The sequence below is a fragment of the Rhinichthys klamathensis genome, unplaced genomic scaffold (assembly GCF_029890125.1).
Source record: "Rhinichthys klamathensis goyatoka isolate OS25496 unplaced genomic scaffold, OSU_Roscu_1.1 h1tg000043l_1, whole genome shotgun sequence".
NCBI classification, from domain to species: Eukaryota; Metazoa; Chordata; class Actinopteri; order Cypriniformes; family Leuciscidae; genus Rhinichthys; species Rhinichthys klamathensis.
Window position 1 is genome coordinate 1,018,916 of NW_026606590.1, and position 23,855 is coordinate 1,042,770.

Genomic DNA, 23,855 nt, shown 5'->3' on the forward strand with positions numbered 1-23,855 from the left:
ACATATGTGTTTTATTCGTCATTATAAGTGTTACGAATTACATTTTATAAGTTTACTGTCTGTAGCTTTATGTGGGCGTTACGTTTTTTCTGTCATTTGGCCAAAATCTCATGTTATTAAAGATGAAGGGTATTTAAGTCAGGATTGACCGTGACTCGACGACAAACACACTCTTCTCCGCTCCTCAAACACATAAAATTTCAGCCTTTATATATATATATATATAGTGTTTCTTGAGTGAGGAAAACACTGTACTTATCAAAACAAACAGTCTTTATTCACCATCGCATTGCAGACAAGCAGAGACGCTCCACTTCATTCATGATAGAGGTGGGCGGAGTTATGAGGTTTGATTGACAGTTTGAGGAGCCAATGGAGTTACACGCTTCAGTCACAAGCTCTTTTTAATACTTTTTATTGGTTAAATATTTGCAAATCCCACAGTTGGCGACCGATAGTAGGCCTAATGATTTATAAAAATAAAAAAAAATTACGAAATATGGAGATACGAGGTTTCTGCCCACTCGCGACAAAATATTTATCACTTTTCTGTTTAGGTTTGTGGTTGTTTCATGGTGTTATTCCCGGTGTTGTGGCTTCTCAGCAATCCGAAAGCATAAATCTTTGGTGATAAAATATTACGGGACGCATCTCGAGTCTCTTCTCATGTGGAGCGTCACCTCTGACGAAAGAATACGGTAAAAAACAGTGTGACGCTCAATGGCCATATACTGGAGACGGTGTGTGGAGCCGCTCCTCTGATAGCTGTGGGAAAACACACAGAGAAAGGTCAACATTAACCGGAGAACTATATCAAAACTCACTGACATGTCAAATCAGCCAGAGGTCCCGGCTAAACATGCAGATTTTGAACATGTTGTTTTTGACCACTGAAAATGGGTAAAATTCAACAAATTGAACACGGAGCCGCATTGAGATCTCCATATCTATGTGATTGAACCATATAGGGCCTTGAAAATGGAGATTACAAGAGAAAAGTTTGTTGAGAACCAGAATCTAAAATCATATTGAAATATCTTTAATTCTTCTTGAGTTACAGCCATGCAAACTTTTGGAAAAAACAATATTTATGGCACTGAAACGAGTATATTCTATGCAATTGTGTTAGAAAGAAACAAGATGCATTTCTAGTTTCAACATTATTTGTTCTTCAGTTATTCCTCTTTAAAAGAAAAAAGGATCAGCTGTTTGCAGTCACCCACATGTGGTTTTGGCCACTGAAAATGGGTAAAATTCAACAATTTACTCATGGAGTCAGATTTAGACCCTCATATCTCTGGGATTGAATCATATAGGGCCTTAAAAATAGCGATGGCAAGAGAAAAGTTTGTTGAAAAACAGAATCTAAAAGGATATTAAGATATCTTTAATACTTCTTGAGTTATAGCCATGCAAACTTTGGGAAAAGAACATGTTTGGCTCTCAGGTACATAGAAGGAGGAGAACGAGATGCATTTAAACATTATTTGTTCTTCAGTTTTTCCTCTTTAAAAGAAAAAAGGATCAGCTGTTTGCAGTCACCCATATTTGGTTTTTGGCCACTGAAAATGGGTAAAATTCAACAATTTGCTCATGGAGTCAGATTGAGATCCTCATATCTCTGGGATTGAATCATATAGGGCCTTAAAAATAGCGATGGCGAGAGAACAGTTTGTTGAGAACCAGAATCTAAAAGGATATTAAGATATCTTTAATTCTTCTTGAGTTACAGGCGTGCAAACTTTGGAAAACGAATATATTTGTCACCTTAGACAGGAACGTAGATATATTTCTAGTTTGGACATTATTTGTTCTTTAGACTTTCCTCTTTAAAAGACAAAAAGTAGCAGTGGTCGGAAAGTGACCCACGTTTGGTTTTTGACCACTGAAAATGTGAACAATTTACCCATGGAGCCGCTTTAAGATCTCCAGATCTCTGGGATTGAACCATATAAGGCCTATATAAGTCAAGTCAAGTCAAGTCATCTTCATTTATATAGAGCTTTTAACAATGGAGATTGTTTCAAAGCAGCTTTACAGAGATAAACATACAATTTACGGTAACAGAGATTGTTTTGGCTTTATAGCGATTTTGAATAATGTTATTTCCGGCTAAAGTTGGTTTTGATTGATTCACTTCCAGCAAAATTATCATTTGTTATTACATTAGGGGCCACTAAGACGACGGCGTTCTCTCTAAACAGACTTTAAACGCGAACCTGTGACCTGATGGCGTTCACATGCGCATTAAACATTGATTCTATAGTTATGTGTGTTTGAATATGTGTGCGCAGGTTTGTAATTTCCCAACAAACCATGCCTAAACAAACTACTTGTCTTGCCTATAAATTTGATACAGAATTTTATTTTATCACTTCGGGGTACGCGAACCGGATTTCAACAACGCTTTATCTGTAGAGTGGGAAGCATATAAGAGTTTGTTAAAAAAAAAAATATGAAAGAATAGAAAATCTTAATGCTTCTTGATTTACAGGCATGCAAACTTGGGGCATAAAACACAAGAAGTGCTTTTCCCCATTCCCTGAACTGTCACCGTTAGCATATAATGAGCATAAAATCAACAGATTTGACTAAAAGTAATAAAATAATGATGCTGCCATCTTTCAAAAGTCATTTTTAAGTCACCCCATGAATTCACTTCAAATTGTCTTTTTGACCCCCTTGACAAAATATCGAATTACTCAATAAATATGCATCCATCACTTTTAATATTTTGGCTTTCATCTCTATTTATGTTTGTCTTTCTTCAGAAAAAATATCAACAAAATCAAAAATGTGAGCCGGGGAAGTTTCCGAAAATGTGTTTGATTTGACATGTGACCCTATAGTGTGAACGGGCATTATTGTGTTGATGACAGGGCCTTTAACGTGTTTACACACCGGCATTAACGTGTGTTTTGTGATTTCTTGAGCACATTAAGAGTCAGGTGTAACTGCACTAAACACACATGCTGATCGCTGCCCACTGAGCAACGTGCCGTCGGAGTGACGTCTTTTCTACGTAATGTTTGGACGTCCAGTTTCGGGCCACTGAAGGGGTTGTTTTGTAACGTCTTTTTCCGACGTACTGCACCTCTAATGTTGCCGCCCGTGAGCCTCCGTGTAAGGGCTATTTATAGTCCAGATGTGGTCGTTTGTGGACGTCTTTTCAACATCAAATTTAGACTAATTTTAGACGTTGTTTTTCTCGTACACACCGGGATGAATATCACCGCGCGTTATTCGTCAGCGTTTTTCAACGCGTTTTTTGTGTTCACACCCAAGCGATTTTGGCTGACGATGAGCCGAGTGAACATGCAAATTCATTCCCTGACATTAGATGGCGCCCATTTGCTCTGCAATACCACTCCATAACAGTTCTCTTTTATCAAGGTTTGTGTAGTCGCTGTGGCGTTTGTCATATAGTTCTTTATGTTTCGACAGCAACGAGACCAGCGGCTCTACATTCATCTTGCCTCGCATCTTCCTCGTCTTATTTCTCCTCGGCAGTGTAGACGCTACTTGGCGTATATCTTCTTCGCTGTTACGTATGTGTGCTCAGCAAGACCGTTTTGTGTTTGAGCGCCCCCAAGTTGTGTTTTACTGTAACTTCAGAAGCTCCAGACACGTGAGCAAAAGCGCCAATCTCATTGGTCGGATAGTTTTTGACGCTTTTACGCGTGGCGTTTTCCGCGTCGGTGTGCACACTCACATTGGCGCCCTTTGTTTAGTCTCGAGGCGTTAAACGTCGGCGAATATCGCGCGCGAAATTCGTCCCGGTGTGAACAGGCCTTTACACCTGTGTGTGCGTCTCCAGGTATCAGCTGCTGCCGAGACAATCATGGGAGTTTTTGGAAAATTATCTTAAATAATTATAAATAATCTGTATTCATATGTATTAATCATGTTGATAACAACAATGTTGAGATTTGTAAATAAAAAAATATTGCATATTAACCATGTACATTTCCTGCACCTGTCATAGACGTCCAAATGAGGTCCAAAAAAAAAGACCCAGTTCAAAGGTCAAATGTTGAACGTCAATATGATGTCCAAGTTGGGTCATGGTTGGACATCCAAATTAGGGCTGTCACTTTACGTTCGAAAATCGGTCGCACAATCGATCGGACAAACCAACACAAGTATCGAAAACGAAAATAGGGAATTGATTGTAACAGTCTTTTTTTTTTTTTTTTTTTTTTTACCCCAAATGTGTGTTAGATGGACAGATCAATACAGCACACAGAACATGTCGGATGCTGGAAAATAACAATGTGTTTTCTGTTCACCAAATGCTTTTTAATATTCGCTATTGCTTCAGTGCAAGTGAACAAGCGCCGTTATTTGTTGCGTAGTGACGTGTGTGTGTGTGTGTGTGTGTGTGTTCAAGTGAGCCAGAAATGCGCCGATTCTGCGATACGCTGTGTTTAATATATCATGAGGATCACGAGTTGCGTATTTGCACTAAATCCGCGCAGATTTGTCTTACACGAACTTCCCCAGCAAAGTGAGTAAACACAGAAACGCCAGATTGGCTCGTGATTCGACAGCGTTTCCCGCCAAAGTTCATTTGTACGCGCATCTGGCGGGTCGAGGTGTTAATCTCAATCCCTGAATGTTGCGCTCCTGTTTGTCATTGAGCTGAAACTTCACGCCAATAAATCATCAGGAATATCGCTGACTTGTGCGTCTCAAGCGCCTCTTTACGCTCGTCCTAACGCCTGTTAGGTGTCCGTGGATTTGCCTGTATTTGGTGTTGGAAATGGAAACGTCTTTAGACATGGAAAACAGATTTTACAATCGATTCTTATGTCTCAGAAATCGAACAGGATTTTTTCACAGAAGTGACAGCCCTAGTCCAAATAGTGGAGCTAGTTTGGACGTCGAACAGATGTCCAGAATTGGTCATGGACCGACGGACCCATCTAACGGACCGGGTCTATCCGGCGTCCAATGGGTGAAAACACTGAGTTGAGGAATCATTCACAACTGAGTTAAGAGCATTAAATCCGCCTCATGTTTTTCATACTTATGGCTGGTCATAAATGTCTAAACTGTGTTTCTGTGATTCACAAGCGCCATATTTCCACGAAGCTTGTATTTACGACGCAAACACACACACACCTCATGGAGATATCGATACGAAACGTCTCTGACTGTCACGTAGCTTTTGATAATAATGGAAAACCTGTTATATTCCAGCCTAATAATAATGATGAACACATAACTTCACTCGATGATTACAGCTCCAGAATGAAGGCTTTCCATTTGTTCACATATTTTCCACAGAAGCGAAGCCGCGTCTCTCAGCATCAACCCCAGCCCATTACCTGCACTCATTCCTGTTTCTCTCGCTGTGTTCTGGTGGAATTACTGAGCTCTCTTGGACAACACTGCACATGTAATTATGGCCTGGTTACCATAGAGATGCATGATAAATACATACGATTGGACGGAGGGTCAGGACACTCCCCCTCCTCCAGCGTGACATCATCAATGGCAATATCCCCCTCGATCCCGGGGCCGCGAATGCCCTCGAATATCACCTGTGTGATGGAAGCAGACACACACACACACACACACACACACACACACACACTTGCATCACGAGCCTCGACAACATCTCTTCAGGATGTGCTGTTAACATATTTACACAAATCCATAATGCATTCTATCTACAGGTGAAACTCGAAAAATATCTCGAATATCGTGCTGAAACTAATATATTATATAGACTCATTACATGCAAAGTGAGATATTTCAAGCCTTTATTTGTTATAATTGTGATGATTATGGCTTATAGCTTATGAAAATGTTAAAAAATTCTGAGATTTTGAATTTGGGGTTTTCATATCTGTAATCCATAATCATCACAATTATAACAAATAAAGGCTTGAAATATCTCACTTTGCATGTAATGAGTCTATATAATATATTAGTTTCAGCTTTTAAGTTGAATTACTGAAATAAATGATAATCTAATTTTTCGAGTTTCACCTGTATACAGTCAAACCATAATTATTCAGACACCAGATATAATTTTAAAATTTTTTTACTAGTGTGTGCAGGACACTATAGTTTATGTAAGTGAGGAGAGCAAAATAAAGTAAACTGTGACATATTACACCCAAATATTCCTCATACAGTGACTAATATGGGAGCAAATATTACTCCTCCACTTTGAGCTGATGATGTTTTGCTGAAGTGTGTTTTCTGTAATTGCTAATGCTCTTTTTACACACACACTGAACAACATGAAGCATTGCTTGCACTGGTTGAGCTAAACTGGTATTATCTAATTGTGGAGTTAAATTTAACAGCTGACAGATATTCAACATAATTCATGTGTGAGAGTCTAACAGAAGGACGGACAAAACCAGTCAAATATCCACTGAGTTCTGCTCATGTTTATCACCACTATAGCGAATAAACTGTGATAATGTGAAATGTTGAAGGTGTGTGAGTAGATGCTTGCTGTATTCCCCGCACCTGGAAGGATGAAACCGGATGGATAGTGATTTTGGCGTGTCTCCATCGGTCCCCTTGGTTCCCGCTGAGGGACCACACCGGCCCCGCGTCTGAAGTCGACTGACCTTTCTGCTTCACGAACGCGTTCAGAGAGCCTGCGGGAAAACACAATCAATTCATTTAGCAACGCAGCTCCTCCGACAGAGCAGCTCAAGGCTGAAACGCTGCTGGAGAATCAATCAATCCGGTTACAAACACATGACGTCAATCAAAAGCTGGACAATAACTTTACTCTAGAGCGGCTGTAAAGCCAGAACTATCTCTGTTACTGTAATCTCCTGTTATCACTGTAAAGCTGCTGTGAAACACTGTTAAAAGCACTATATAAATAAAGGTGGCGTGACTTGACAAACAAGTGGATTCTACACAATTCCACGTGTTCTTCTATCGAAGCTGTAGGTTATTCAGCCAGCAATCACGTCTGCTTTACTTTAGGCACAAGGTATGTTGAAACATTAAGGCAAGACAGTTTTGAGGTCTATTTTTCTTCCATAACATCAGAAAAGTGGAAAGAAAACATCCGAAAATACTCTTTATTTATTTTATTGCATTTGATCTATTTGTGTCTGTAGATTTCAATCACTATCCATCTCTTTAAAGACAGCGAGTTTGAGTCAGAAATCTCCACTTCTGCAGGTCTTTATGCGTATCTATATTCAGACATTTTATTCCTAAAAATATGGTGAAAATGTATTTGACTTAAGAAACTCTAGTTTTAGTAAATTGTACCCCTATTGTACTAATTCATCCCCTCTTTGATTTAACTGAAACAAGGGAACAAATGATTATATCATGCGCACAATTTAGTAAAACGAGGGAACTAATTATTATATCTTAATCACTATTTAGTTAATTGAGCAAACTAATTATACTTTGCGCAAGATTTAGTAAAACGAGGGAATTAATTATTATATTGTGCGCAAAATTTTGTAAAACGAGGGAATTAATTATTATATTGTGCGCAAAATTTTGTAAAACGAGGGAATTAATTATTATATTGTGCGCAAAATTTATTAAAATGCGGGAATTAATTATTATATTGTGCGCAAAATTTATTAAAATGCGGGAATGAATTATTATATTGTTCGCACAATTTAGTAAAACTAGGGAACGAATTATTATATTGTTCGCACAATTTATTAAAACTAGGGAACAAATTATTATATTGTGCACACAATTTATTAAAATGCAGGAACAAATTATTATATTGTGCACACAATTTATTAAAACTAGGGAACACATTATTATATTGTGCACACAATTTATTAAAATGCAGGAACAAATTATTATATTGTGCACACAATTTATTAAAACTAGGGAACACATTATTATATTGTGCACACAATTTATTAAAATGCAGGAACAAATTATTATATTGTGCACACAATTTATTAAAACTAGGGAACAAATTATTATATTGTGCACACAATTTATTAAAATGCAGGAACAAATTATTATATTGTGCACACAATTTATTAAAACTAGGGAACACATTATTATATTGTGCACACAATTTATTAAAATGCAGGAACAAATTATTATATTGTGCACACAATTTATTAAAACTAGGGAACACATTATTATATTGTGCACACAATTTATTAAAATGCAGGAACAAATTATTATATTGTGCGCACAATTTATTAAAACTAGGGAACAAATTATTATATTGTGCACACAATTTATTAAAATGCAGGAACAAATTATTATATTGTGCGCACAATTTATTAAAACTAGGGAACAAATTATTATATTGTGCACACAATTTATTAAAATGCGGGAACAAATTATTATATTGTGCACACAATTTAGTAAAACTAGGGAACGAATTATTATATTGTGCACAAAATTTATTAAAATGCAGGAACAAATTATTATATTGTGCACACAATTTAGTAAAATGCGGGAACAAATTATTATATTGTGCACACAATTTATTAAAATGCGGGAACAAATTATTATATTGTGCACACAATTTATTAAAATGCAGGAACAAATTATTATATTGTGCGCACAATTTATTAAAACTAGGGAACAAATTATTATATTGTGCACACAATTTAGTAAAACTATAGGGAACGAATTATTATATTGTGCACAAAATTTTGTAAAACGAGGGAATTAATTATTATATTGTGCGCAAAATTTTGTAAAACGAGGGAATTAATTATTATATTGTGCGCAAAATTTATTAAAATGCGGGAATGAATTATTATATTGTGCGCACAATTTAGTAAAACTAGGGAACGAATTATTATATTGTTCGCACAATTTATTAAAACTAGGGAACAAATTATTATATTGTGCACACAATTTATTAAAATGCGGGAACAAATTATTATATTGTGCACACAATTTATTAAAATGCAGGAACAAATTATTATATTGTGCACACAATTTATTAAAACTAGGGAACAAATTATTATATTGTGCACACAATTTATTAAAATGCAGGAACAAATTATTATATTGTGCACACAATTTATTAAAATGCAGGAACAAATTATTATATTGTGCGCACAATTTATTAAAATGCAGGAACAAATTATTATATTGTGCACACAATTTATTAAAATGCGGGAACAAATTATTATATTGTGCACACAATTTATTAAAATGCAGGAACAAATTATTATATTGTGCGCACAATTTATTAAAACTACGGAACAAATTATTATATTGTGCACACAATTTATTAAAATGCAGGAACAAATTATTATATTGTGCACACAATTTATTAAAACTAGGGAACACATTATTATATTGTGCACACAATTTATTAAAATGCAGGAACAAATTATTATATTGTGCACACAATTTATTAAAACTAGGGAACAAATTATTATATTGTGCACACAATTTATTAAAATGCAGGAACAAATTATTATATTGTGCACACAATTTATTAAAACTAGGGAACACATTATTATATTGTGCACACAATTTATTAAAATGCAGGAACAAATTATTATATTGTGCGCACAATTTATTAAAACTAGGGAACAAATTATTATATTGTGCACACAATTTATTAAAATGCAGGAACAAATTATTATATTGTGCGCACAATTTATTAAAACTAGGGAACAAATTATTATATTGTGCACACAATTTATTAAAATGCGGGAACAAATTATTATATTGTGCACACAATTTAGTAAAACTAGGGAACGAATTATTATATTGTGCACAAAATTTAGTAAAATGCGGGAACAAATTATTATATTGTGCACACAATTTATTAAAATGCGGGAACAAATTATTATATTGTGCACACAATTTATTAAAATGCAGGAACAAATTATTATATTGTGCGCACAATTTATTAAAACTAGGGAACAAATTATTATATTGTGCACACAATTTAGTAAAACTATAGGGAACGAATTATTATATTGTGCACAAAATTTTGTAAAACGAGGGAATTAATTATTATATTGTGCGCAAAATTTTGTAAAACGAGGGAATTAATTATTATATTGTGCGCAAAATTTATTAAAATGCGGGAATGAATTATTATATTGTGCGCACAATTTAGTAAAACTAGGGAACGAATTATTATATTGTTCGCACAATTTATTAAAACTAGGGAACAAATTATTATATTGTGCACACAATTTATTAAAATGCAGGAACAAATTATTATATTGTGCACACAATTTATTAAAATGCGGGAACAAATTATTATATTGTGCACACAATTTATTAAAATGCAGGAACAAATTATTATATTGTGCACACAATTTATTAAAACTAGGGAACAAATTATTATATTGTGCACACAATTTATTAAAATGCAGGAACAAATTATTATATTGTGCACACAATTTATTAAAATGCAGGAACAAATTATTATATTGTGCGCACAATTTATTAAAATGCAGGAACAAATTATTATATTGTGCACACAATTTATTAAAATGCGGGAACAAATTATTATATTGTGCACACAATTTATTAAAATGCAGGAACAAATTATTATATTGTGCACACAATTTATTAAAATGCAGGAACAAATTATTATATTGTGCGCACAATATATTAAAACTAGGGAACAAATTATTATATTGTGCACACAATTTATTAAAATGCAGGAACAAATTATTATATTGTGCACACAATTTATTAAAATGCAGGAACAAATTATTATATTGTGCACACAATTTATTAAAATGGGGGAACAAATTATTATATTGTGCACACAATTTAGTAAAACTAGGGAACGAATTATTATATTGTGCGCACAATTTATTAAATTGCGGGAACGAATTATTATATTGTGCGCACAATTTATTAAAATGCGGGAACGAATTATTATATTGTGCGCACAATTTATTAAAACGCGGGAATTACTTATTATATTGTGCGCACAATTTAGTAAAACTAGGGAACGAATTATTATATTGTTCGCACAATTTATTAAATTGCGGGAACGAATTATTATATTGTGCGCCCAATTTATTAAAACGCGGGAACGAATTATTATATTGTGCGCACAATTTATTAAATTGCGGGAACGAATTATTATATTGTGCGCACAATTTATTAAAATGCGGGAACGAATTATTATATTGTGCGCACAATTTATTAAAACGCGGGAACGAATTATTATATTGTTCGCACAATTTATTAAATTGCGGGAACGAATTATTATATTGTGCGCACAATTTATTAAAACGCGGGAACGAATTATTATATTGTTCGCACAATTTATTAAATTGCGGGAACGAATTATTATATTGTGCGCCCAATTTATTAAATTGCGGGAACGAATTATTATATTGTGCGCACAATTTAGTAAAATGCGGGAACGAATTATTATATTGTGCGCACAATTTAGTAAAACGAGGGAACAAATTATTATATTGTATATTGATTATTAAATTATTATATCCCTTTACAATTTAGTAAAACGAGGGAACAAATTATTATATTGTATATTGATTATTAAATTATTATATCCCTTTACAATTTAGTAAAACGAGGGAACAAATTATTATATTGTATATTGATTATTAAATTATTATATCCCTTTACAATTTAGTAAAACGAGGGAACAAATTATTATATTGTATATTGATTATTAAATTATTATATCCCTTTACAATTTAGTAAAACGAGGGAACAAATTATTATATTTTGTGGAAAATTTTGTTAAACAAGGTGATTAATTATTATAATTATTATATATTATTATATTGCGCACAATTTAATTAAAACGAGGGAACAAATTAGCAAAGCGTGCTCAGTAAGGTCACTCGTTAATTCGTGGCCACGATATTCACATACTTGTGTAAAGATGTCATGTGCGGGTCTCTGTAGTTTTCTGTCTGTTCAATCAATCATTTATTTATAAAGCACTTTAAAAACTATAAAAGCATACCAAAGTGCTCTACAATAAAATAAACATTTTATACACAAAGAATGAAAATGAAATATACAAAAATAAGTGAATACATTTTCTGATTTATGATAAAAAAGAGAAATCTAAAATCTCCTCTGTAAAAACCTTTAACTCTAGTGTCAATAAAATCAAACAAGAATTATGAACCCGGCTTTATCCATTGTTCCGATTTATATTCTGGACGGATATGCAAACGTGCATATTTCATTAGAAAAAAAGCTAATTTGCATATTTAAACATAACATGCCAGAAAACCTGTAATGGAGAAAATTTGTAGTGTAATTACTCAGCTTGGGGAAGTGTGGTGTTGTATATTAGTTCATATATTTAAGGGTCTCTTTTGCCTTAAACAGAGATTATGATCATGTTTAGAGCGTTGATGAGTTTACAGAGATAAACAGAAATGAAAGCATGTTAATGAGAGCGAGTTTTTCATCTCTCGTCATATTCCCGGGATGAAGAGTGTGATGTGGAGATGAAGACGTGTTGTGCGGATCTGCTGTCTCTGCTGGCGAGTGTGTGCTCTGAGATCTGGGGATCAATCCAGCAAACACACGCAAAGAGGAGGAACTCAGAGGCAAACTGTGCAGTGACTCATTAATCAGCTGTGTGTGTGTGTGTGTGTGTGTGCGTGTGTGTGTGTGTGTGTGTGTGTGTGTGTGTGTGTGTGTGTGTGTGTGTGTGTGTGTGTGAGTGTGCGCATGTGTGTGTATATGCAATATTATTGGAATCACTTCTTAAAATGATAATACAGTTCAGCGCAACATGTGCAGCACAAGTCTCATATCGGCTACATACATTTATAATAAGAACATTATAATTGTGTGTTTGGGACGTGGCTTTAAATGATGAGACTTTTGTTTTGGTAATCAGGCTCTCAAAAATTATATAAAAACTTGGATTTAGATTTATCAGCCGATATATCGGTTATCGGCTTTCAAATATAAAGAATTATCGGTATCGGGCATTTTTTCATATCGGTGCATCTCTACATTAAAACCAAGATTTAATATTACAGGAAACATGGCAAACGTACTTCTTATTCAGAAGCTAAAGAAAATAAATATGTTTTTAAATGAAAACCTTAAAAGTGAGTTTAATGTCATTTAATGTAAATTATCGGTTATCGGTAATTTGCAACATATCGCTGCATCTCTAGTCATGCTAATGCTAATGCTAATGCTGGAGTGGTTTCTGCATGAATCAGTTTCAGTGATAAAGCGAGAGTTTCTCTGACATCACTGCACTGTTTCAGCTTCAGGAATGTGTGTGTGCGGATCTTACCGATGTGTTTGCCGTACATGTGGTAGTAGAAGCTGAAGCAGTACGCCGGCGGGCTGGTGATGCTGTAGGGATTCTTCGGCGCGACGTTAAACGCAGGACTCAATAATCGAGCCGTGTCGCCCTCTTTACGAGGTCTCGAGGTCTCGATGTACATGTAGAAACCTGGTGATCACACCCACACACACGATTTAACACAAGCCTCAGGTGGCAAAATATACTTGACTATAATATATATGACTAATATACAATAAACTATTATATAGTCGCTGTCGGGGGGAAATCTCCTATCTCCAAAACTGCTGCTTTTCGGGAAATAGGAAAAAACACTGTATTTGAAATAATTAAACACTGTAAACTACTGACATACGTAACAAACACACTCTTCTCCGCTCCTCAAACACATAAAACATCAGCCTTTATAAATATATAGTGTTTCTTGAGTGAAGAAAACGCTGTACTTATCAAAACAAACAGTCTTTATTCACCATCGCATTGCAGACAAGCAGAGACGCTCCACTTCATTCATGATAGAGGTGGGCGGAGTTATGAGGTTTGATTGACAGTTTGAGGAGCCAATGGAGTTCCACGCTTCAGTCACAAGCTCTTTTTAATACTTTTTCATCGGTTAAATATTTGCAAAACCCACAGACAGACGTAAAGGGTGACCGATAGTAATGATTTTTTACAAAAAAAATACAATTTGTGAAATATGGAGATATGAGGTTGCTGCCCGACAGCGACGATATATACATAAATAATATAATAATTAAATATATAAAAATAAAATAGTATTATTATACAAAAAATTATTTAAATTATGATAATAATACATTTTTTCAAATTCAAAATAGCTTTATTGGCTGAGAATAAAGAATTCATAAATATAGGAGGGACTATTTGTTTTTAATGATCCAATATGAGAAACATAATTTTATATTATTTATACACTCTAAAAAATGCTGGGTTGTTTTAAACCAAATTTGGGTCAAATATGGACAAACCCAAATGTTGGGTTAAAATGAAATTATAAAATGTACAGTTGAAAGTGAAAGTTGAAGTTGGGTTAAAATTTTAAATTACATTTTTAACCCAACTTTTGGGTTTGTCCATATTTGACCCAAATTTGGGTTAAAACAACCCAGCATTGTTTAGAGTGTATACTATGCATTTATCTGACAAAATTATTTGGTCAAAAAAGGCTAAGTACAGCAACAGGTTTTATTTAACTAAGCAAAAAATAAAATGCATTGAAAAACAAAAAGCTGATAGGAAAATAACCATAAATAATCAGTTATTAATATTTACTTGGGTGGGTCTCTCATAATTTAAAAATTATATTGCACAATTTGTCATGTTTCATAGCGCTATTTTCACAAATAAAACAATCGACTCCAATCACAACTACGCAGTTTGATTACAAAATCTTTGTCACATTTACAAACAATTTCTGAATGTCAGTATTCCTCTTGTAATGTGTGTGTCGTTCTTCAGAGCCTCGTCTCACTGGCAGTCGGGCTGAAAAACCCTGCAGCCAACATCAAACAGAATCTCCTCTCTTGAATTTGATGAGCAATAATTAAAGTCTCTGTAGGACTCTTGATGTTAATAAAACGCCGGACAGTTTGGAAGCATCAGGGTGATTAAAGCGAATGTATTATTTACACGGGGACCGTCGAGGACGTGTTAACCGGCGCTCGCTCCCTCCGGAGTAAAAATACATTTCAATAAAAATAAAAGGAGTTCATCCCGATTCATTCACATCCGGCACTGGCATGCATTGTCTCAGTTTGGGAATAGACAACCTCATTTGGAAAGCCGAATTTCATCTGAATAAAATCACTCCGAGTGGTAATTGGAACTCGGCCGCGGATATGAATGAAATTCAAGATAACTTCAGAAATCAACATGAGGATTTGGGCGCGAGTCTCTCGGGTGGGATATTCCAGAAGTTTCCCTCCGGAAAGAAGATAAGCTTCTTATGACAAAATGACCATTTCGTAAAGGATTGAGGGATCGTCGTACGGACAGGAGGGTTACCCACACACACACAAAAAAAAAACGTTGGGTTACACATATTGGGTCACTATATTGGGTTATTTTTCAAAAAATGTTGGGTCATTTTTAAAATCGATGGGTAATTTCTAGTAATAACCCGGTTGTTGGGTTAAATACGTATGTTGTATGTAACTGTTGTGTATTTTGAATTATGTACACAATTATGTATAGGCTATATTTACATTAAATGCTAGACTCCCCAATATTTAGTTTGTAATTAAAAAACAATATTTGTTAAGACATATTTCATGTCTTATACAAATAGACAATCTGTATTTGAAAACAAAGTGTATTTTATTTATTAAAATAATGTCATAAGTAAAAATAAATAGTTAACTTAACTGTTGGGTTACTTTTAACCCAACTGGCTTTTAACCCAATGCATTGGGTTAAAATAACCCACAGTTGGGAAGGTGTTGCTATACCGCCCCATAGTTGGGTTAGTCGTTGGGTTATTTTTAACCCAGCATTATTAAGTGAGTACCCTGCTTTGAGCCGGCCCGGTCCCCGCTGGGACCCGTGTTCGGGGTGTATTTGGTGTCGCGGGTCGCGGCGCTGTGTCTCATCCAATCAAAGTCGTCGTTCTTGTCCTGAGTGAACATGCAAATGGGCTCCTCTTCAAAGCTGCAGTGAAACTCTCCTGGAGAAGAAAGAAGAGCAGGGTTAGTTCAGCATTTACTCATCCGCATGCGTCCCAAACACATATGGACGTTATTCTGTGCAACTGCAAGAACCTTTGAACTGCTCTATTCACATAATGAAGGTGAACGGAGCCGTTGTGGATGATTATCAGTCTTACATTTGAGTCTGTCTCTATCATAGCTCGTTTCCGCCACAGAATAAAAAAGGTAATTGCGACTTTTTATCTATACTTTTACACGCAATTCTGAATATAACACAATTGCAACTTTACATCTCGCAATTCTGACTTTAAATCTCGCAATTCTGACTTTAAATCTCGCAATTCTGACTTTAAATCTCGCAATTCTGACTTTATATCTCGCAATTCTGACTTTCTATCATGCAATTCTGACTTTAAATCTCGTAATTCTGACTTTATATCACGCAATTATGACTTTTATATCTCGCAATTATAACTTTATATCACGCAATTATGACTTTTATATCTCGCAATTCTGACTTTATATCTCGCAATTATGACTTTATATCTCGCAATTATGACTTTATATCTCGCAATTATGACTTTATATCACGCAATTCTGACTTTTATATCTCGCAATTCTGACTTTAAATCTCGCAATTCTGACTTTATATCTCACAATTCTGACTTTATATCTCGCAATTCTGACTTTAAATCTCACAATTCTGACTTTATATCTCGCAATTCTGACTTTAAATCTCGCAATTCTGACTTTAAATCTCGCAATTCTGACTTTAAATCTGCAATTCTGACTTTATATCTCGTAATTCTGACTTTAAATCTCGCAATTCTGACTTTATATCTCGCAATTATGACTTTATATCTCGCAATTATGACTTTATATCTAACGATTCTGACTTTTATATCTCGCAATTATGACTTTATATCACGCAATTATGACTATATATCACGCAATTATGACTTTTATATCTCGCAATTCTGACTTTATATCTCGCAATTATGACTTTATATCTCGCAATTATGACTTTATATCTCGCAATTATGACTTATATCTCGCAATTCTGACTTTTATATCTCGCAATTATGACTTTATATCTCGCAATTATGACTTTATATCTCGCAATTATGACTTTATATCTCGCAATTATGACTTTATATCTCGCAATTATGACTTTTATATCTCGCAATTCTGACTTTTATATCTCGCAATTCTGACTTTATATCTCGCAATTATGACTTTATATCTCGCAATTATGACTTTATATCTCGCAATTATGACTTTATATCTCGCAATTCTGACTTTATATCTCGCAATTATGACTTTATATCTCGCAATTATGACTTTATTTCTCGCAATTATGACTTTATATCACGCAATTATGACTTTTATATCTCGCAATTCTGACTTTAAATCTCGCAATTCTGACTTTATATCTCGCAATTCTGACTTTAAATCTCGCAATTCTGACTTCATATCACGCAATTCTGACTTTAAATCTTGCAATTCTGACTTTAAATCTCGCAATTCTGACTTTAAATCTCGCAATTCTGACTTTAAATCTCGCAATTCTGACTTTATATCTCGTAATTCTGACTTTAAATCTCGCAATTCTGACTTTATATCTCGCAATTATGACTTTATATCTAACGATTCTGACTTTTATATCTCGCAATTATGACTTTATATCACGCAATTATGACTATATATCACGCAATTATGACTTTTATATCTCGCAATTCTGACTTTATATCTCGCAATTCTGACTTTATATCTCGCAATTATGACTTTATATCTCGCAATTATAACTTTTATATCTCGCAATTCTGACTTTTATATCTCGCAATTCTGACTTTATATCTCACAATTCTGACTTTATATCTCGCAATTCTGACTTTAAATCTCGCAATTCTGACTTTATATCTCGCAATTCTGACTTTATATCACGCAATTCTGACTTTATATCTCGCAATTCTGACTTAATATCTCGCAATTTTTACTTTAAATCTCGCGATTCTGACTTTATATCTCGCAATTCTGACTTTAAATCTCGCAATTCTGACTTTAAATCTCGCAATTCTGACTTTATATCTCGCAATTCTGACTTTAAAACTCGCAATTCTGACTTTAAATCTCGCAATTCTGACTATATCTCGCAATTCTGACTTTAAATTCTGACTTTATATCTCGCAATTCTGACTTTAAATCTCGCAATTCTGACTTTAAATTCTGACTTTAAATCTCGCAATTCTGACTTTAAATCTCGCAATTCTGACTTTAAATCTCGCAATTCTGACTTTATATCTCGCAATTCTGACTTTAAATCTCGCAATTCTGACTTTAAATCTCGCAATTCTGACTTTATATCTCGCAATTCTGACTTTAAATCTCGCAATTCTGACTTTAAATCTCGCAATTCTGACTATATCTCGCAATTCTGACTTTAAATTCTGACTTTATATCTCGCAATTCTGACTTTATATCTCGCAATTCTGACTTTATATCTCGCAATTCTGACTTTATATCTCGTAATTCTGACTTTATATCTTGCAATTATGACTTTATATCACGCAATTATGACTTTTATATCTCGTAATTCTGACTTTAAATCTCGCAATTCTGACTTTATATCACGCAATTATCTTTTAAAATGTTTTATTCTGTGGCGGAAACAAACTTCCATATGTTTCTCACTGTGTCTCGCTTGAAAAATACTGCACAAGACAGTTATGAAGCCTTTTTGACCTGATAGTGTCCGTGTGTGTGTTTGTAAAAAAGCATCTCAGAGACTCTTCAACAGCATGAGGGCGAGTACATGACGACAGGTCTGCCATTAACACACACACACACACACACACACACACACACACAGTACAGGGACATTCAAAGTGACAACAACAGACCCTTGTGGAATCATGTCTGATTTACTAAACACTCTTCATATCTCACACTCATCTGGAGGAACAAGTCATTGGCATTCAGCAGGTGTTGTTTGTTGATAAATATTCATTGATTTTATTAAAATCCGCGCCGCGACCTTCGGATGGGGAGCAGCCTGGAGTGCTTTTTGAGTAAGTGGGCTTACGGTCCCTCGCTGAAGACCAGCGCCTCTCGACTCCTGCACTCGCTTCACTACGGGGGATTTAAATGGAGGTTTTACCCCTGATGACCAAACTAATGCAGGAGATCAGGAGGACAGAACCAGCAGACGAGAGAGAGAGAGAGAGAGAGAGAGAGAGGGGGGGAGTAGAGACTCGGCAGAGAGAGAGAGAGAGAGAGAGAGAGGGGGAGTAGAGACTCGGCAGAGAGAGAGAGAGAGAGAGAGAGAGAGGGGGAGTAGAGACTCGGCAGAGAGAGAGAGAGAGAGAGAGAGAGAGAGAGAGAGAGAGAGGGGGAGTAGAGACTCGGCAGATAGAGAGAGAGAGAGGGAGGGGGGGAGTAGAGACTCGGCAGAGAGAGAGAGAGAGAGAGAGAGAGGGGGAGTAGAGACTCGGCAGAGAGAGAGAGAGAGAGAGAGAGAGAGAGAGAGAGAGAGAGAGAGAGAGAGAGAGAGAGAGAGAGAGAGAGAGAGGGAGAAAAGACTTGGCAGAGAGAGGGAGAGAGAGAGAGACGAGGAGTAGAGACTTGGCAGAGAGAGAGAGAGAGAGAGAGAGGGGGGAATATTTCATCTGGGATTCTTTCATGAAAGTCATGAAAACAACTAGAGAACAGATGACTAACTAAAACTAACCAGACACAAGAAGGAAAGAATAGAGAGATAGATGGATGGATGGATAGATAGATAGATAGATAGATAGATAGATAGATAGATAGATAGATAGATAGATAGATAGATAGATAGATAGATAGATAGAGGCGGACAGATAGATAGATAAAGAAAGAAAGAATAGTGTTAAATTAATACTTACTCAGATGAGGATTGACTGGAGCTGTGAAGAGAAAAAATGAAAAAGAGAAAAAATATAGTTTATTATAATCAACTTTATATGTTCCAAATTGACCCTAATTGGATTTAATTTAATTACGAAAATCAAAACCTTTAATATTCACACTTCTCACACATTACGAAAAATAAACATGAGAACATATGATATTCAGATAACACTTTACAACAAGGATCCATTAGTTAATCTAACATTAAATAACAATGAATCTAAGAGACTTTTCCTCTAGTTTGTGGCGTTCCTCAGGGCTCGGTTCTGGGGCCGCTGCTGTTCTCTCGGATATCCTTCCTCAGACCTCTATTCTTTGAAAGTATAGTATTTTTTTTTTGCCGATGATCTTCAGTTTTATTTGCCTGTGAGTTTAAATAAAACATGTTCTCTGGACGTGAAGTACATGAATGTTACAGTGACATTAAACTCTGGAATAGTCTCCCACTCCACGTCAGGTCAGCTTATTCTTTGCCACTTCTAAGATTTTAATTTAAAAACGGATTTATTTTCTTTAGCTTCTGAATAAGACATGTTTGCCATGTTTCCTGTAATATTAAATCTTGGTTTTAATGTAGAGATGCACCGATATGAAAATTTTGGCCGATACCGATAACCGATAATTCTTCATATTTGAAAGCTGATAACCGATATATCGGCCGATAAATTTAAATCCAAATTGTTATGTATTTTTTGAGAGCCTGATTACAAAAACTAAAGTCTCACAATTAAAATCCACGTCCCAAACACACAATTATAATGTTTTCATCATAATTTTATTAAGGCTACATGACAGACATGTTGCACTGAACTGTATTTTTCTTTTTTTAAGTGATTCCAATCATATTTCAAACAATTCAAAAGCATCATGTTGAACAGTGCGCATCCGAAGCGTCTCAGCTGAAGGAAATAATACATTATTTATCGGCTTTAATATATCAGTCCAATTTTCTTTTCAGGCCGATAACGGTAACATTAAATAAGTGGCTGATATATTGTGTATCCCTATTTTAATGACAATTATTGTTGTAAAGCACATCTGTTGTCTGTAAATGTGCTATATAAATAAAGTTGCTTGCTTGCTGAAAGTACAACTGTTCATTGTTAGTTCATGTCAGTTGAAAATAACATTAACTAAGATTAATAAGTGATTTAGAAGTATTTTTCATTGTTAGCTCATATTACCTAATGAACCCTTATTGTAAAGCAATTTTTGAAACAACAACAACTATTTTTATAGTATATTATAACATATAATATAACAAACTGTGATTTTTTTTAAACATTGTAACTATATATATATATATATAAATAATTTTAATAATAATAATAATAATAATTCCAAACAGAAGTGTGGAAAACCTTGACAGCATTTAAACGCCTCCATCATGAGCATAAATGTTAATATAAGCACCAAACGAATCACCTCAGCAGGTTTAGCGTGTCTGTGATCAAAAGAGTGTGTGAAACTACAGCAGACACACGTGACGCGTGATCAAAAACACACTTCTGACTCCCTCCGGCTCAGATTACCGCTGTGATTGTTTTCCACTCATAACTGACCGGCGATCTCCAGAGAAACATGAATTAATTATCGTTAACATTTGGATGTGATGTAACGTCATGAAATGTTGGCTTCTGGATTAATGTGCCTCACAAAAATGATGAAATGAGCCGCGGATGGTAAACGAAAGCAAGAGGAAAAACAACACAGACAATCTGAGGATCTGATAATACATTTAAATATAAATGTATATAGCCTATATGTATATATTATATATATACACTCACCTAAAGGATTATTAGGAACACCACACTAATACTGTGTTTGACCCCCTTTCGCCTTCAGAACTGCCTTAATTCTGCGTGGCATTGATTCAACAAGGTGCTGAAAGCATTCTTCAGAAATGTTGGCCCATATTGATAGGATAGCATCTTGCAGTTGATGGAGATTTGTGGGATGCACATCCAGGGCACGAAGCTCCCGTTCCACCACATCCCAAAGATGCTCTATTGGGTTGAGATCTGGTGACTGTGGGGGCCATTTTAGTACAGTGAACTCATTGTACAGTGAGCTTTGTGACATGGTGCATTATCCTGCTGGAAGTAGCCATCAGAGGATGGGTACATGGTGGCCATAAAGGGATGGACATGGTCAGAAACAATGCTCAGGTAGGCCGTGGCATTTAAACGATGCCCAATTGGCACTAAGGGGCCTAAAGTGTGCCAAAAAAACATCCCCCACACCATTACACCACCACCACCAGCCTGCACAGTGGTAACAAGGCATGATGGATCCATGTTCTCATTCTGTTTACGCCAAATTCTGACTCTACCATCTGAATGTCTCAACAGAAATCGAGACTCATCAGACCAGGCCACATTTTTCCAGTCTTCAACTGACCAATTTTGGTGAGCTCTTGCAAATTGTCGCCTCTTTTTCCTATTTGTAGTGGAGATGAGTGGTACCCGGTGGGGTCTTCTGCTGTTGTAGCCCATCCGCCTCAAGGTTGTGCGTGTTGTGGCTTCACAAATGCTTTGCTGCATACCTCGGTTGTAACGAGTGGTTATTTCAGTCAAAGTTACTCTTCTATCAGCTTGAATCAGTCGGCCCATTCTCCTCTGACCTCTAGCATCAACAAGGCATTTTCGCCCACAGGCCTGCCGCATACTGGATGTTTTTCCCTTTTCACACCATTCTTTGTAAACCCTAGAAATGGTTGTGCGTGAAAATCCCAGTAACTGAGCAGATTGTGAAATACTCAGATCGGCCCGTCTGGCACCAACAACCATGCCACGCTCAAAATTGCTTAAATCACCTTTCTTTCCCATTCTGACATTCAGTTTGGAGTTCAGGAGATTGTCTTGACCAGGACCACACCCCTAAATGCATTGAAGCAACTGCCATGTGATTGGTTGATTAGATAATTGCACTAATGAGAAATTGAACAGGTGTTCCTAATAATCCTTTAGGTGAGTGTATGTATATATGTGTTCCTAAAAGGCCATTTTCCCCCTGGATTTATTGTTAAATCTATTCAAAATTAGTAAATATAACAAAAAAACCTGTCTTTAAATATAAATTTTAATACAAATATTTATAACAGTGTTAAAAGTAAATGTTCTGCTAATACATGCAATGAGCAGATTCTCTTTCAGCTCAACTTCTGTCAAAATCGAACAACAGCTTGAACAGAATCTTCAAGTTAAAGTTAGTTTAAAAAGTGAATTAAAAAGTGCCTGTAATAAAGTTTGACCTGCATGACCCGATCACAATCAAATATGCATGTGAATGATTCACCGAAATACATAATAAATGCATTAAGACTGACGCTTTACAGTCTCATTATAAACTCTGAGAGCTTCACAAACATTTCATGCAAGTTTCATGCTCAAGAAATCACTTACAATCTCACATTTATTATTTGTGCATGTAAACGGAAGGAATGCAGTAATGGAAAGTTCAATAAATAATTCACATTATAAAAGGAGGGAAGAGCCGTTTGAGCTGGTGAACCTGTAAAGTCTTCACCGCAGTTTTATTGCTCAAAACAACAGCCGAACACTCGCAGTGAACCAGGTAAAGGTCAGAGTAACTAACGCCTCTTGTTTCAGTGAGTCTTTTCGCTGTAAACACAATCTAGAGCGCCATGAAGACACACAGGGATCGATTTCTGTCACGCTGGATAGATGCGGCGCATCGGCGTAACCGCAAACTTTGTTAATGCGGAGTGATTCATGAAATGCTTTTGCCAACTGAAAGAATTGATTTTTATGCACTCGATTAAACACGCTAATCACAAATCATCTCAAAGCAAACGTGTCTGGAGAATATGGGAAGAATATATATATAATGGCATCTGTTGCATGCTGTAAATAACCACAGACAATGATTTCCACACATCCTGCAAACAAACATCACATGGCTCTGCAACAGTGCTTTTATGGTGGAGTTGATCAATCCTGATCATTTGAAAGCGCAAATAAGAATTATTCAGCAAAAATCGAGCGGCCTAATGTCCACTATAGCGT

The 23,855-nt window shown here is 35.5% G+C and overlaps 1 protein-coding gene across 1 annotated transcript in view; it reads right to left on the reverse strand.

The window, feature by feature from the left end:
* Positions 1 to 505: 505 nt before the first annotated feature.
* LOC130082311 (MAM domain-containing glycosylphosphatidylinositol anchor protein 2-like) overlaps positions 506 to 23,855 on the reverse strand; it is a 136,999-nt gene continuing 113,649 nt past the window's right edge. Inside the window, exons 10-15 of the mRNA XM_056247164.1 lie at positions 19,800 to 19,820; positions 15,756 to 15,911; positions 13,217 to 13,378; positions 6,490 to 6,623; positions 5,447 to 5,546; positions 506 to 765 (exon numbers count right to left, since the gene is read on the reverse strand). Coding sequence (XP_056103139.1) covers positions 677 to 765; positions 5,447 to 5,546; positions 6,490 to 6,623; positions 13,217 to 13,378; positions 15,756 to 15,911; positions 19,800 to 19,820 — 662 coding nt within the window. The 3' untranslated portion in view covers positions 506 to 676. The remainder of the gene's footprint in view (positions 766 to 5,446; positions 5,547 to 6,489; positions 6,624 to 13,216; positions 13,379 to 15,755; positions 15,912 to 19,799; positions 19,821 to 23,855) is intronic.